Source organism: Rhea americana, unplaced genomic scaffold (assembly GCF_003343005.1).
Source record: "Rhea americana isolate MKP2758 unplaced genomic scaffold, rheAme1 scaffold_2, whole genome shotgun sequence".
Taxonomy (NCBI): Eukaryota; Metazoa; Chordata; class Aves; order Rheiformes; family Rheidae; genus Rhea; species Rhea americana.
In genome coordinates, this window is record NW_028186149.1 from 16264959 (window position 1) to 16281103 (window position 16145).

The 16145-nt window shown below is 38.6% G+C and overlaps 1 protein-coding gene across 1 annotated transcript in view; it reads right to left on the reverse strand.

Annotated features, from left to right (window-relative positions):
* DPYD (dihydropyrimidine dehydrogenase) overlaps window positions 1-16145 on the reverse strand; it is a 343995-nt gene that overhangs the window by 113297 nt on the left and 214553 nt on the right. The window contains exon 15 of the mRNA XM_085303683.1: window positions 1300-1368. Coding sequence (XP_085159809.1) covers window positions 1300-1368 — 69 coding nt within the window. The remainder of the gene's footprint in view (window positions 1-1299; window positions 1369-16145) is intronic.

Consider the following 16145-nt stretch of genomic DNA (forward strand, 5'->3'; position numbering starts at 1 on the left):
GGGGAGCAAATGGCACAATAAAGCCATTCATCACCGTCAGTTTAAAAGCAGTAGAGCTCGTGTCAAGCATGGATTCCACAGAAGATTTCATGGTCAATTAGGTAAATACAGGTATAAAATGGACTAGTGTTGAAGATCACAAAGCCAATTACCGATGATGTTTAATTTCACTTCCCTAAGTCCCTAAAGTGATTTTTTCCCTCACAGGTTTAAAATGTCCAAAGAAAATAGAGAAGTGTCTTCCTGTACTACCATGAGACGTTTTAAAACACTGTGAATAAAGAAGAAATGGTATTCAAATATACATACGCATGCATACAGAAAAAACATGCTTTGAAAACATCTTTACCCATAAATGTATATATATATATATATGTGTGTGTGTGTGTGTGTGTACATACATAAACTTTTAAACATACATACACAAAATAAGTATTTCTTAAAACAACTAATGCTGAGCTAAAGGTAACAATAATGATAAGTTAATAGTTTTTTCTTTACAGTTTGTTAAAGCCTTCCTTTACTGGTCTGACTGTATGTATTTTATCTCCTCTAGATATTTTTTTCTGTGATGAAAAATTCAGTTTTGTTTAAAAATCACAACTTCCTGTTATACCTGGATATACACATCTTTCCAAATAACAATATTACTGTCTTAATCAACTGTTTCCAATACTATTCACTACAGACATAGGAACACATTTTTAAACAGTTTTTTCCTTCAAATTACTTCAAAATTGAAATTTCAGGTATATGGTCTTTTTGCATTTCTGTAAGATTGGATTTATATTATAGGAAGCCTGCTGACTGCTATTATATACACTGGCTTTCTCTCCTATCATTTTTGAAAGTCTGTATTAAACTAGAATAGCATTAAATGAGCCTTTTATACTTTAAATATTGAAGAGTTTTATATTCAAAATTTCTTCTGGTCCTGTCAAACTAGTATGCCTCTAGGCAAGGTAAGATCAAGTTAAGCTCTCAAAGGTAGAATTAAATTTTATCAGGGCATCCGTCATAATATACAGTTTGCTTAAAATGCAAATAAAAAGTATATAGATTCAAAGTCCAAAGGCTTTCCAGGTACTGTTTAAAAATCCAAGGGACCATTTCCTTTAAATTTACATTTCCATCATTTTAATGAAAATGCAGAATAAACAAATTATAACGAACACGCTTTAGATACTCATTTTGCACTTCGAATCAATTTCTTTCAAGAAATTTCTTATCGCAGCTCTCATGTCTAAAAAGAATAAGACAGACAAAACTGATGAAGAAACACATTTAGGAAAACATTACCTCAGCCATTTTTGAAAGCTCCGTCCAGTCATCTTTGCTATAGCTGCTCATGATACTTGCAATTAGAATCTGAAAAGAATATATATGCAGTCATTTTAAGCTGTGTTACCAGATTTTGTTCATTTTAAGCTGAGTTACCAGATTTTGTACACATCACAGTACTGCGATTCCAAACAGTAACTAGCTGTAGATGGGAACTACTAGCTCTACATGGGAACCAAAGCACTAGAGATGAAAGAGCAGAGTATGAAGCCACCTATTTTATCAATACCAAATCACTAAGGAAAACTAGCAGTCCTATTCAAACATATGCATCCTCTCTGGCATAGATTAAAAGCCATTTTTTTATTAGATACAATAATTTGTATCTAATATCATAATTTGTATCACACTCATTGCTGGCTATGATTTTATTCCACACTTGAAAGAGGAAAAGCTTGTCACTTCTACACAATCCTTTTTCTATTGCAAACAGCCTTCTATATCATTTTAGGACAGACGCTTATGAAATGGAATTTGCTCTACCATCTATTCGATATTCAAGATAATTTGAGTACTCATGAAAAAAATATAAACCTCTGAAAAAAATCTGTTTTTATACATCAGAATATTTCATTCAGTTTAAGAAAGTCTATGCRAAAATTTTAGAGTAAGAAAGTCCTTAAACTACTGTAATATCTGGAAGTTTACTAGAAGCTGTATCTTGTCAAATTTACACTTTTTGTAGGTCAACTAAAGCCAAAAAAAAGAAATCCAACTCAAAACATAACAACATGATAAGGATTTTCAGATAGTAGTCTCAATGTAAAGTATATCAGAATTCAGCTGTAATAAAACCCAAATTTTTCAGCAGGGAAAGCTGTGGGACAATAAGGGTGACCAACATAAGTAGCTGAGTTAGGCTTTATTAATGAAGTTTGAAAATTCTGCTGGGAGTGTATGAAGGAGGAAGAACAGGATACATGATACTTAAAAGAGCTGTTAATTAAGGCAGTATATTTTAAAATACTGATTCCTATTCAATTTTAAAATTAAGTGTATACTTCTGACAGAAGCAATGTAACAGTACAGTGTTTACAGTAACAAAAATAACTGAAAGAAAAAAATTACATTTCTGCTGTTGCTACTCACAGGAAAACCAAGATCTCAGAGGACRTAATAAAATTTTAAAAATACTAGGGTTTTTATTCTCTTTGTATTCCAAAAYGTTCTCTTATAACTTGAAATGAAACTTAATTCCTATGTGGAAGCAGATGCTGCAGCACTCCATGTTAACAAACTGTTCTTCCTCAAGTGGCTTCTCTTCCTCTAAATGTCTCTAGAGTTTTTCCATCAGTACCAACGACCAAAAATAAGCTCTACCAGATTTCGGCCTCTCTTTGTTATTCTAACGCTTTTACCTTTCTGGTCAGAAACGCCAGCTTTTCCAAAGCAGCCCACGGCGCCGCGCCGCGGAGCCCACCCGCAGCCCACCCAACAGCGGGCTCTCGCGGCAGGGCTGAGCCCAGGGCCCCCGCCGGGACCTCCTCCTCCCCGCTCCCCAAACCCGCGCCGGCCGCACTCGCACGGCCTTAGCTTCTTTGAACCCCTACCGTGAGGCCAAATCACGCTGGGCTTGCTCACAGGAGTAGAGCACCGACTAGTAAGCAGATCTTACAGCAACGCTGCGGCGCAGGCGTAGCAAGCGGTAAGCGAAGGTTGGCTGAACTGCAGCCTTGTCACAGCTTGGATGAGCTGCCCAAGAAACCACGCATGACTAAAGCCCAGCGTGGCCCCTGGCCCGYTCCTTATTCCAGATCTGGACCACATCAGGCACATACTTTTTTCCTCCTCTTCCTCAGCAAACAGCTATTTTGCCTGCTGCGTAGAGATCCCGCATATCCGGCCCCGCAGGTGCAGTGCCSTCGCTGGTGATCGCTGCGACAGGCGCAGCAGGACAAGGTCTTCAGACCCCAGCATGACACAAGGTGATAGACAATTCCTCCAAACGCCTGCGAGCGGATAACTGCTCGTTTGTAACATCTGACACTGCACTTTGTACAGGATTTTCTTGATTGCTCATGGAARAAGAGTGTCTAAATTACCACTTTTTGGGGGTGGAGGGAACAGAGATGGAAATGGGAGGTAGGTAAYGTACCATTTAGGACATGATTATAAGAYGAATATACCRTAGCTAAAGYACCTAGTAAAAACCTACATTTCACACAATTCTGTAACTAATGCATTAGTAGTTGTTCTGCTTAAAAGGCACTGACAAGGTACTTCTCCTAATCCTTAAAATATTTTTTCTCCCTGTTTATAATAATCCCCTGGAAGCTTAAACTAGAATCTATTTCCCTTGTGAATGTTTTTTTTTTTTTCACTTCTATTATCTCTATGTGGATGTTTCAGGAATGCAATAGCATTAAGAAAAATAATAAAAGGATAAAGTTCACCAATGCATATGTTTTTAAATGATCTTTCTCCCCTAACATTGAGAATGTGATGGGTTTCAAAACAAAAGGACCTATCTTGAGTGAGATAATTCTGAGAACACCTATTTAAATGAGGATGGCAGTAAACCTGAGGTAGACAATTTGTCCTGTACTGCTCTAGGGAATAGGGAGTTCCAGTACATTCAAAGGTCCTGAAAAATCTCAGAGGGTTGGATTTAAAAGTGAACATTGTTAGTTCCTTCAAGTTTAAGAAAACTTCCCAACAGTCACAACGGAGTTGCAATCCTCCACCCTCATGCCAGTAATAAGCATATTTTCATGGTTTTCCAATACTGGCCCTTAACCCACATCTATTCTTAAACTCTCCTTCCAGATCTGTCCACAATCTCCCCGCACTTAAGCAAATCCGGTCACCACAACCACTGCAGCTTTCCCTTCCTTTCCCCGCACCTCTCACACCAGGCTTGACTAATTTAAGCCTGAGGTAAGTCCTGCCCCACGTGTCAACAGATATTCCACAGAAACACTGCTGCTGGCTTCAACCTGTACCTCATTCAGCATTCAGAAACACTTGCAAGAATCCCCAGCATTTTGTATTTGATTTGCAAATTCTATGCAGAAATACAGATTGTGAATATTTTCACTACGGGAATGTTCCCCTGAAAGCTGTAAAATCAAGAGTTTTCAAGGAGGCAGAAGGATTGTTTTTGTAAGTTACCTGCTTGAGAAGGCAAAATGTGAAAAAGGATAATTGCTATTTATAGAGAGAATCTGGAGATTGAAGACTATATTAAGAAACAGATTTCAAATGCCTACAAAATTATTCTAAATTGATCTTAGCTTGAGGAGGTATTTGTGTTTTGGTTGGATAGAAAGACTTCAATCTTCCTTTGAAGACATTTTTCTTACTCACTAACAACACAGTATAGCCTTGCCACACGGTCTGGTTAGTCTGAACAAAACATGCTTAACCGAAATCCATCAGGAGGTATTCACTAGGAAGAAGAGGCTCAGCATTGAGGGTATAATCTCTCTAAAATAATAGCAGAAATAACAGACTTAGTTCATCACGCACCATGGGAACAGATACCTACAGCTACACAAGCACATTTGGAGACGATAACTTCTTGGCAGCCGAGTCTTTATTTCACAGCATTAAATTCCCTCTATCCTCAGGAGGAGTTTGTGCGGTGAGTCCCGACCTAGCTCTCTCTCCCCTGAGCACAGTAACCAAGCCTCATGCCTGGAGCATTTCCTGAGCGCCCTGCACCCGTGTAGAGATGACTGCAGTGCAGCCTACCAGCTGCTGGTGAAAAGCGAACAAAGAAAAGTTTACTGAGCAGTCCTCGGCTATTTCACAGAGATGATAAACAATGCTTGTTTTTTAAATATGTAAATAAAAAATACACCTGATCATACAGACATCTCAGTTTTTTTCTTATATGAATGAAAGATACAGACTCTATGCCAGATTCTGCCCTATCCCATAGCTCTTAGATGCAGCCTTAGTTGCAAAATAGGACCACCAAGGGAACAGCAAGAAGAACATTTTGGGTTGCATATGGATTTTCCAGGCTTGCACAGCTAGCCTCTGTAATCCTGACTCTAACAGAATGTCAGGTTCAGGAAAAATCACAGCTATGCCACGTCTGGCCAGCAGAAATGTCCAGCTCTAAGCCATGCTTGCCTCCTTGCCATTACTACAGCTGCAGTAGTCCTCTGCTTTTCCAAATAGTCATCAGCTGATGAAATGGTCACTCTCAAAATCATCCCTTCTCCTTTATCTACTAGAAAACACAGCTCTGTCTGTTACGGTGCACCATATTCACTGCTTGTGCTGTGGCTGAGCAGAGACTCAGTTATGGATGAGGCTCTGTAGCAGGTGCCGTGCAAGAACCCTGCCCCAGCTAGTATACAATCTAAATAAAAGACAACTCTGAGAGATGAACTGGGACAGACTGAGAAACAGAGGACTAAAAATCAGTTTGAATCTTAGAAAACTAGGAAGCAGTAATAAATGTTTGCCATAGAATCATTATTTTGGATCTCTTTTAACATGGGAGAACTCAGACTCCTTGATTCAGCACAGAGCAAACAACTGTGTGAGCAGCCACATGGAACTTTGCTACCAAAATTATTAGTGTGCAAAACTTTTCTAATATGAGTTTAACAAGACAGAATACAAATGCAGTAAATATTCTATGTTACACAAACATACTTAAATGTGAATCAGTGAGAAATAACAGGAGCACAATAATGGGAGCATAATTTTTTACTGTTCTAAAAAAAACAGAATAACCCCCCAAAACCCTAGGAACTAGACTGATTTTGATGCCTTGTAGACTGAACAAGGTTTCTCTTTTACTGTACTTTCCTGTTGGAATTTTTGATGTGTTGCAGAACTGAAATAAAAATAAGCTTCTTATTAAAAACTACCTAGAACATCAAATCCCATGCAATAAGAAAGTTAACAATTGTAAACCCTGTCATGTCTCTGAGAAGCAGAGGAATTATCTTGTTATCAATTTAATAATGGAACATTGAAGTAAATGATGCCATCCACTGACACCAGTAACACTGTCTCTCCTGGGAAATTCATGTCTGTAGGAACTGTCAATCTAGATGGATATGGACATATTAAACACTGTACCTTCAGTCCATAAGTCTATTCTTTCTATGCTGCCTTAATAAAAAGATTCTGCATGATGATAAAGACAAGCAATGCAGAATGTCTTGACATTGCTGACCTGTAATTCTCCTCCTTTTTCTCTCTCTCTCCTTTTTTTTTTTTTTTTTTTCTCCCAGGGACTGGATAGTAAATAATTTAACAATCTTCAACCATCCATTGTTTCACCCATTCTCAATTTGCCCCTAAAATACATTTAGGACAACTTCAGTAAATGAAAAGATGGCAAATAGGGAATATTACTGTTTATTATTTAGCCGTCTTTGTGTAGCAAACCTCCCTGTTAAAGTCCTATCTTTACCTTATTACTTAATATTAAGATCTTCATTGTTTTTTTTCAAACCAAAGTGGCAGTAAGATACAACAGATCTACACAAAATCAGGCCAAACATTATCAGCAGGCCAAGAAGCCCATGACAGGAGCAGGAAAATATGAGCATTTTCCTCACACTAATACACAAACATACATAATCAACACCAACAAGAAACAATAAATATTCTCTTCTCAAGGAAAACCCAAGATATTTATTTTCAAAGGAAGAAAACTCTGATTCTGTGACATTTTCTTATGATGACTCTTCTATTATTCTATTAAATAACCAATGTAGATCAAAGGATTATTGAATGGATGTCAGTGAGGCAGACTGGGCTATCACTCCAAATTAGGAGATACAGTTTTTAGGATCCAATGTCCTCAGACAAATAAAAACTGAGTTGGAAACAAGCCCATTTCTCTGTAGAATAACAGAATGCTGTTGCTTTGACTGGAGCAAGAAGCTAAACAGATCATGCTTTAGGACTGTCTGCAGCTGTAGGAAAACTGGGAATAGCTTCATACTGTAACTGTCTGCTGCCACGTGAAATGCAGCTCTGTATCAGGTAGTGCCAAAGCAGGAGTTACGGAGCTGCTGTGCCTTTGGCCCTGCTAGTATACATGAACGTGGAGACACACATCACACACGTGTGCCTATTTTCCATTAAAACAATTTGAAGAAAGTCCTACCCACTTAGAATGCAATTCAAAGCAAACTGAAGGGACAGAACAAAAATAGATGTTCTGATGCACCTCCACCTCCAGTGCCTCAGGGCACTCTTTAATTAAACACACAATTCCTGAGGAGTGAAAAAGAGGCCATGGAATATAAGTTCCCTAAAATACATGTCTAATGAAAGAAAACACAGCACTTGTCGGAAACTTGAGGGAAACAGGCATATTTTATGTGATTAGAAAAAGCTTGTCCATCTTATCATAGATCCTTGAAAAGTTCAGAGCTTCAGGTAAAAGAGCTTCAGAAATTCATCCACATGGCTATGGACTTCCCTGGAAATTTGTCAAAATCTTTGGGATTTTATTTTGGATTCAGAAGATAATGTCCAATCTTATCTCGCTGGTAATGAATGAAAATGAATACATGGGTAAATGGAAATTGGCAGAACAGAAAGGGAAAATAACTTGCATATAAATTATGCAAGTTTACAAAGCTGAATCCAAGAAAAAAAAAATGAAGTCAGAGATCTCTTTTCAGCAATACCCCTAGTAAATAACATCTGCAAGTCCTTGTGGATATGCCATGCCCCTGCTGCATTTTGTACTTCCACACTGTCTCAATACAAAGAGAAAGCAGAGGAGGCCAATACAATATAGAAGGAGCTAACAGAAAAATATTGTATCTAATTCTACAATATTTCAGACACATGCTATGACCTGTAGCAAAAACTTTACACCAGGGTTCCGACACATTATTGATTCTCAAGACCACATATGGAAAACAAGGCTGGCAAGAGGCAACACAAATTTATAGATTTTTTTCCCCCATCTATAGAGATTTTACTCTCATCAAATTATCTGTCTGGCTATATGTACCATCCTTTTTAATACAGTTCTCTCAGTACCTCACTAATTGTTAATGTGTTTATTCTCACAATAGCACAGGCAACTCTCTGCTGGGTGCCCCTCTGAGGAGAAAAATGTGTTTGAGTGCTGTAGGCTGCTGCTTCTTAGGGAATAAAGAGTAGTGGACTGGAAGGAACCATAAGATCCCTTTTCCAGTTCCTTCCAGTCCCCCGCTACTTCTAGATACATGTTGATCTCATTTATTTCTCCTATTAATTAGCAGCAAAGCTGCTTAATTTATCAGAAAACAAATTCAGTCAAAAATAGAGACAAAATGTGCATTGAATAATTTTGTCAGAGTTTCCTAACTCCAGCATTCAGTCAACTAGCAGTTCCCCATGTCATTTCTGTCTCTTTCCATCTCCAAAAAGTCCATCCTGACTATTCCCTTGTTCCATCATCCCCAGGGCTTCCTTTCATTCACTTTGGATTTGAAGGCTTAAAGAAGTAGGAGTATTAGGGCAGACAGATGTGAGAAATGTAGCTCAGAGAGGAGGAAAAAGAGAAACCTCCCTTTTACACTTGAGAGCCTGCTGATCTCCTTCACCATATGGCATCACATTGCTGGTGCCCAAGCAAAGTTTGGGAGGAGTAAGCGACTTTGTCAGCTTGGTTGCATCCTCCATAGCTCACCCACCCTCTCCAGACATCACTGTCCCTGTAGTGGTATGTCTTTGCACAAACAGCTCTTACATTGGGCTGTACTGCTAGATGAGGGCAGAGCTGTTAAGGGTGAAATATGCGGTAAGGCTTGTCTCTTTTCAGCAAGTTATCTGAGGGCTTTGCACAGCTGGGACTCTACCGTTGCATGGGGGAGACCTATGGAACACTTACACCTTATCTAGTCCAGGTGTCTGACTTCATAAATTAAGCAGAGGACTTTTTATTCAGGCTCCAAGATCTTCCTGATTAATGGGACAGGTTCACCTCAAGGGGAGATGGTCTGCACATTTTCAGGGGGTTGGAAAAACTAGATTTTCTTGTGGCCTCTGTTTAACAACAAAAGGGAAATATACTTCCAGGATCAGAGTAATAGCATTAACATCATCATATCACTCAGGAAGACCACCTACTTTACGACAGATGAAGTCACTAATGAACCAGACTTTTCTTCTGTGTCTTGTTAACAGAGGCTTTACTGTAACAGAGCTGGGGCATTGTCAAAGAGCATCATCTTTGGGTCTGGACATGAAACAAAAACCACCAGGATACTTCCAGAGAATCAGTACTAAGAATTAGGACACTTTTCCTCCTGAACTATAGACTGGAGAACAAATATAACTGTTCATCTACTTTACTACCTCTTAAAATTTTTGTTGGCCATATATTCTGTGAATAACGCCATGTCACAAATTTTATCTTTTTTTCTACTTAACTGGCCAGCCAGTTATAATTTCTGATTGGTTTCAGACTCTTCTCTAGTCCTCTAAGGCCCTGGATGCTGGACCTGCATTTCTGCCTTTCTAGCCCGAATCTCTTAGATAGATTTTCCTGCCAATTTCATGTCTTTCCTTTCCCATCTGTCTCCCCTCTTCATTTCAGCTGCCTGGATAATTTCAGTTCCCCGTCAGCCAGAGGTGGTTAAGCAGACACACACTGGCCCAGAGAGACAAGTGCAGAAGCAGCACTGCAGACCCCAGGATGACAAAGGAAGAGTCTGAAATTCACCTGAAAGTATGGCTGCTTGGTGCAACACAAAAATAACATTTAAAAGTATTATTTACTTCCAATGGAAAACGAAATCCTAAGAAGCCTACCTATAAAATTTCATTCAATGTCCTTTGGCATTCAATTTTTTCTGTTCTGATGTCCTATTTTCTGTCAGTCACGTCAGTATTTTCTTACTGACTACCTCCAATATCTCAAAGAGGTATGGTACGGTTCTTTCTTCATTTCCCAGTTAGAAACTCTTGTCATGCTACCTGAAGTTAGGGTTTCAGGTTGGGTCCACCTCAAGGTAAGTGCTTCCATTAGGGGCAATGAAATACATCCCCACCAGATACCAAGAGTCACTTAAGGCAAGTCTTCCTGGGTTATTTCCTGTTGGAAAGCATGGATAGCAGATGGCTACAGAAAAGAAAATAGACTTATACTCCCTGTTGAGATTTCCTTCAGTTAAAAAACTTATACCCACACTGAAGTAAAGTTTCAGAGAAGGAGACAGCTGAGATGTACAGTAGGAGTGAGGCTCAGAAGAGCCTGCCAAAGTAAAGCCAGAGCTGTAGGTGGAGTGCTCCCCTCAGCACTAGTTCACCTGGGGATCTGGCTGCACTCCTGGTCTAGGGATCAGTCAAGAATTAGGTATAAGATAAGGGTTATGGTTTTGCAAACAAGACATCTGAGACGTATAGCAAAAGCGGGGCTCAGAAGACCTTGCCAAAGTAAAGCTAAGCCTAATACAAGTTCTTCCACAAGTGATCCTTCACGTGAGGGTTCAGTGTGTGCCATAGCACAAAACTCAGTCTATCTGTAGCAGTTGGGTTGGGAAGGATTGGGGTTAGAGAAGGGCAGTTCTCACACTGGGGATGCTGGATTCCATCCTCACCACAACTTCATAATTCTCTGACTCCTTCTGAGGCTTATTTCCCTCCTGACTTAACCATGAATGGCACACTCAGCAGCACAAGCCCAGCATCACAGCACACTGGGACACAATGTACCCATCACCTACGCAGTAGCCCTTATTGGAGAGAGTGATCTCCACCAGCTAAAAAGCATTAGAGCTGCCACTGGTCCACCTCCTCTTTCAATGAATGGTATGTTCCTACATTTGCCTATCTCAGTGGTCAGATGTTCCCCAAAATGTTATTGTAACAGTGATAATTGTCCCATCTGCTGATCTTCATTAACTTGCAATACCTTTTTCTTTCCTTCTTAGACACTAGATTAATTCTGTTGCAGAACACTTAAGTTTCTGCTTGGACATCTTATTTGAATCAGTATCATTTTCTTTGGATTGTCTGACTTGGTAGCTAATACACTTCGAGCAGAAGTTTGGACTAGATGACCTTCTGAGGAATCCGTCAAAATGAATTTTCCTATGATCCTATGAACCCTCCCTGCAAAAAATGTACATGATCAACAAATTCATTTGCCTCACTCTCTTCAGGATCATGCTCAATCTTCCATGTGCATCTCATACCAGTGTACCAAGCAGACAGCTACCCCTTTCTACCAATTCTGATGTCAGGCCTGCTGAGCCTTCCCTAGGCGCAGAAACCTATTGCAGCCTMGTATTGGTGTGAACCTTTTATCTCTGTAGTTTTCCTTCTGCTTTCTCCTGCAGTCTTCAACATATCATCTTTGCTCCTTTTTGAGATCTGGTTTGCTGCTGTCTCCACTGTCTCTTCTTGTGATCTTGCAGGGCTAGTTTATCTGTTTTTCTTGTTACCTACCTTTAGGTTCTGTTCTCCCTCTTCACTGTATACTAAAGCAAACATATTCTTCAGTTATATTTTTTCTGCCACTATCTGACCTCATGGAACCGAGCCTTTCAGTAAGGCTCAGCTGTTACTGAGACAGAGATCAGGCGCGCAGCCCAGCAGCCAAGGTCATCTTCACAACTTCTATGAGCCATCCGTCTCCCTCACACAAAACCTCAGACTGCAACAAAACAAAACACCACACACACGTGCACGCACACACACCTGCCTCCCCAGATCAAAAAGAACAGATCTCTTGATCTGGGGGAAGCCACTGTTTCCCACTAGGCTAAYAGGAGCCCAGGCTCATTTAAAGGTATACCTGTATCAACAATAGTATTTGTTTAAAGAGTTATTTTTGTTGCCTTTTCAAACCATTAGAATAAGTTAGCAGTTGATACGTTCTTGCCAGCCCTGGCTAGATGGCTGTAACCTATTTTAGGAATTTTTAAAATGAAAAAGGGAGAAGATAAAAAAAACATGCACTACACAAGCAAGAAATATGCTTTGTAGACAATGTAAAAACATCTTTAAATAATCATTTTCCTTTGGAAAAATATTTCTTCTGTAAATTTTTTTTGAGGAGAATTATATTAAAATGTTATCTCAACAAATAGTAAGGCTCTACTTTTTATCAGGCACAGAACTTTTTAGGATGGGAAAAGTTTCCGCTGAACTTAATCTCTTCCTATTTCCTTCTTATTAGTCCATGGTATCCCCTGACAGGGTCAAAAATTCAGTGAACAGTGGTGCCACTGTGCACCAAACCTTATGATGGCAGGTCTTCAGTGTTCTCTTCTGAGAGATATGATCAGAAAATCTCATGAGTGGGTAGTTTTATTTTCATATGCAGACATTCTAATTTACTTAAGTAGCTAGCTGCTATATTTGATGACCCAAGTAGTTTTTTGGCTACACTCCAACAGYAAAGAAGATACAAAATTAAGGGTTGGAAGCTGGCAGCTACCTCCTGACTAATCTTCCCTCTTCAACTGCCAGTTCCACCCACTTCTTAATCTTTTAAGGAAGTGTATCAGAAAATGCTGAGAAACTGAAAGAGGGCTTACTATTTTCACTAAATATTTGGATGTTTAAAAAAATGTTATCTAACTTTCTCAGCATACTGCTATGTGATTGGACACTTTAAAATTAAAATGAGTAAAGAGTTTATAGGATTGTTGTTTAACTCGAGGAAAAACATGGCAACACCAGCTGCCATCTAACATAGCAGAGATTTTATCAATGACCCAGCAGTGAGTAGGTGTGCTTCCAAGAAGATAAACAAACTGAAAATAAATCAGGTCAAATTCAGATTCCTSAGGCAGAATCAAAGGCAGAAGTGCTTATGGAAACCAGATTAGTACAACATTAAGAAAGTGCAAATGTGACTTAAACCCCTTTATTGTGACCGTCTGACTTGAGAGGCATAAACAGCTCACAGGTATCTATACAACTGGGGTACCTATATGATTCACGCTACCTCTAMACGTTCTGGCCTGATGCATAGTTTGTTTAAATGAAGCATATTGTAAGTATACTCAGACTTTAGTATGGAGACATGGGTCTCATAAATGTGAGGCATGGCTAAGAATAAGTCTTTCAGATTCTTCCACAGTCAGAAAAGTGCCACAGATTTTCAGAAATGCTACCCTAAAATTTACAAACAGAGCTTCAATATCTGTATTTCAAAACCTAAGACCTTAACTAACTGTTATGTATAGACTGAAACAATCAACACAACTATAGTCTTAAAATAAAAATGTTGAACACAAAGAGAATTAAATGAAAATGGAACTTGAGAACGAAATAGGTAAGGAACCTTGAACACACACACACACACTTGCACAAAAAGAAAAAGATGTAAAAATAAACCATTGAAAATATTCTGCCAGGGAGCTGTGAGAATGACAGATACAGTGGAAGGAAAGGGAACAGGCAAGCACTCTTTTTTCTTGCAGTTTGCRTTTAAATAAGTGGCTTATAACAAAGGATGTATTTATGTCTATTTGAAAAGAAGCCTTTAAAATAATCATTTGAGTTTAACTTTTTAGAAAATAAGTACTTGCTGTCAGATTTTTGTTTCAACAATTAAAAGGATAACATCTCTGCTAGCTATGCACACAAGATGCACAAACAAGTTACTACTGAGTTGAGTTACCATCAGATCAGCACAACTGCAGGAATTGAATACTCCAGTGCTTTTTCAGCCCCCATAAAATACAAGGTAATTCCAGTTTGCTCTGTCCAAAATGAAAGAAAGTCAAACTAAATTGAATTAGCTTGTATTTTCTGCAAGCTAAGAATATGCATGTGGACATTTGTTGGTATGTCTGCATTCACAGTAACAGTATATCAAATTAACACTATGTGAAGAGAATGAGTTCTGCCTTTTGGATCCTGATGGCCACCTGATATTGCATGTTTAGCAGTCACTCCTTAACCTTAATAACAGGTATAATTTATTAGTTCCATCCAGAATACAAAAGAGAACCTGAAAATAAAAGCAAGGTGAACTGAGATCCAGAAATGGGAATGTGACAGATACAAGAAGTTTGGTTTGGACCAAACTAATCTAGAAATTTATGATCATAATTCTTAAACTCAGTGTGCATAAAAAGTTAGGAGGACAATAGCAGTATTCAGGGTGTAGAGGAAGATCAGTTCAGAGCCTGCTAATTATTCTACCTGCTTATCTACATGTTCCTTTCATTGGATAAGGAACAAAACATCTTGGAAATCCTAATTCTTGCCTATTGCTCTGAATTGGAGATCTTTCCGTAGCCCCCCTTCTCCAGAAAGCACAGGAGGTTGGGATAAAGTCCAGTTGCTGCCAATCAGGCTGTAGAGCTGCCTTCGATCCTGATAGATTTAAGCATGTGCCTCTGCCTTTCCTGTCGAAGCTAGAACATGGCTACTTGCACAGTACTAACTCTCCTGCTATCGATGCAGTTTATATCAGTAAAATAAACTCTTTACTTGCTCCTGAACAAAAACAAACTGTTTGACGGTATAACTACATCTACACTAGGGTTCTGCCAGGACAGTAGTTGGATAAAATTTTATTTTTAGTATTCCTAGCCTACACAAGTATGTGAGCAAGGCTTAGATACAAAACTAGCATTCATATTTTTCTTCCTAATAGCTCTAACAGAATGCCTAAAATGTGAACTACATTACAGAAATTAAGTGTATAATATTGGCTACAGAAACAGCATATACTTATTATTTTCATCAAGTAAAAATTTGCATTATTATTATTATTATTATATATATTCAATAAAAGAGAAAAAGCAGAATTATCTGAATCACATACACTCRGTGCCTCCTAGAAGTCTAAAACCATAACACAGCCAATATAAATAAATGCCAAAGCTATTGTGCATTTTAAAAGATCAAATTTTATACTTTACCCATTTGCCTATGACAAACATGAAAAGGAAAATGGGAGAAGTATTTGGGGGATAAATGCTTTGCAGAGGTAATAAGCCTAGTAGAATTTTGTCATTCTTACAAAGTTAAGATTTTAATTTTCATAGATGATTGACTGTTAACAATTTTAGAGTATAAAAATTTTGCCTTTTAAAAACAAACAAACAAAAAAAACCCCCACTTTTTAACAATGCCACAAGGTCATTTTYCCCCTCCAACAGCAACTTGTACGTCCTAATATTAAAACAATAACTACCCAGAAAAGGGCACCTCCTAGGGAGCAATGACTGGCTGGGAGGAGTTGATGGCCTGAGGCACTGCTGAGGGCCATTAACTCTGGCTGGTCATTAATCGACAGGAAATGCCCAGCACTGAGGTTGTTATTGCTATTTTAAGCACAAAATGGGGGAGGGAGGGAAATGGACATCCTAGCGTACAGATTTTTTAATGCATGATGCAATTCCCTTTGTTGTAGTTTATGGAGGATATTTCTAGAAAGAATGAATGCTCTCTGCTATCCCATTGGGCTTCACAGATCATTTTGCAGCACTCTATTGTGCACACAGTAGCTTACAAAAGTGAGAAAATAGGTGGGGATTTTAAGTGGCCTTCTGTTCTCTCTAAATAATAGTCTCCATAGAAAAATAAAAGGAAATTTGAACCTTAATAAGAAGAATAAAAATATGCAACTCTTCATGTCACTGTCAGCAGAATTACATTTTAGAAATATCTTTTTAATCACAGCTTCATGTTTAGTACATTTCTTTCACTGGGACTCCTGCTTAAAGACTATTCACATATCTAATCAAAAAAGGAATTTTTAGCAGTGGCAACAGCCAAAGCAAATCCTAAACCAGCTTCAGCTGATATTACCCATTAAGACATTTGTCTTTTACAATAATCAATCAGATTGGCTCATTTTCTAGGAGATGGCTGGTGAAGTACTCCAGAAACTGCTTTAATTTTCTCCTAGTTCACAC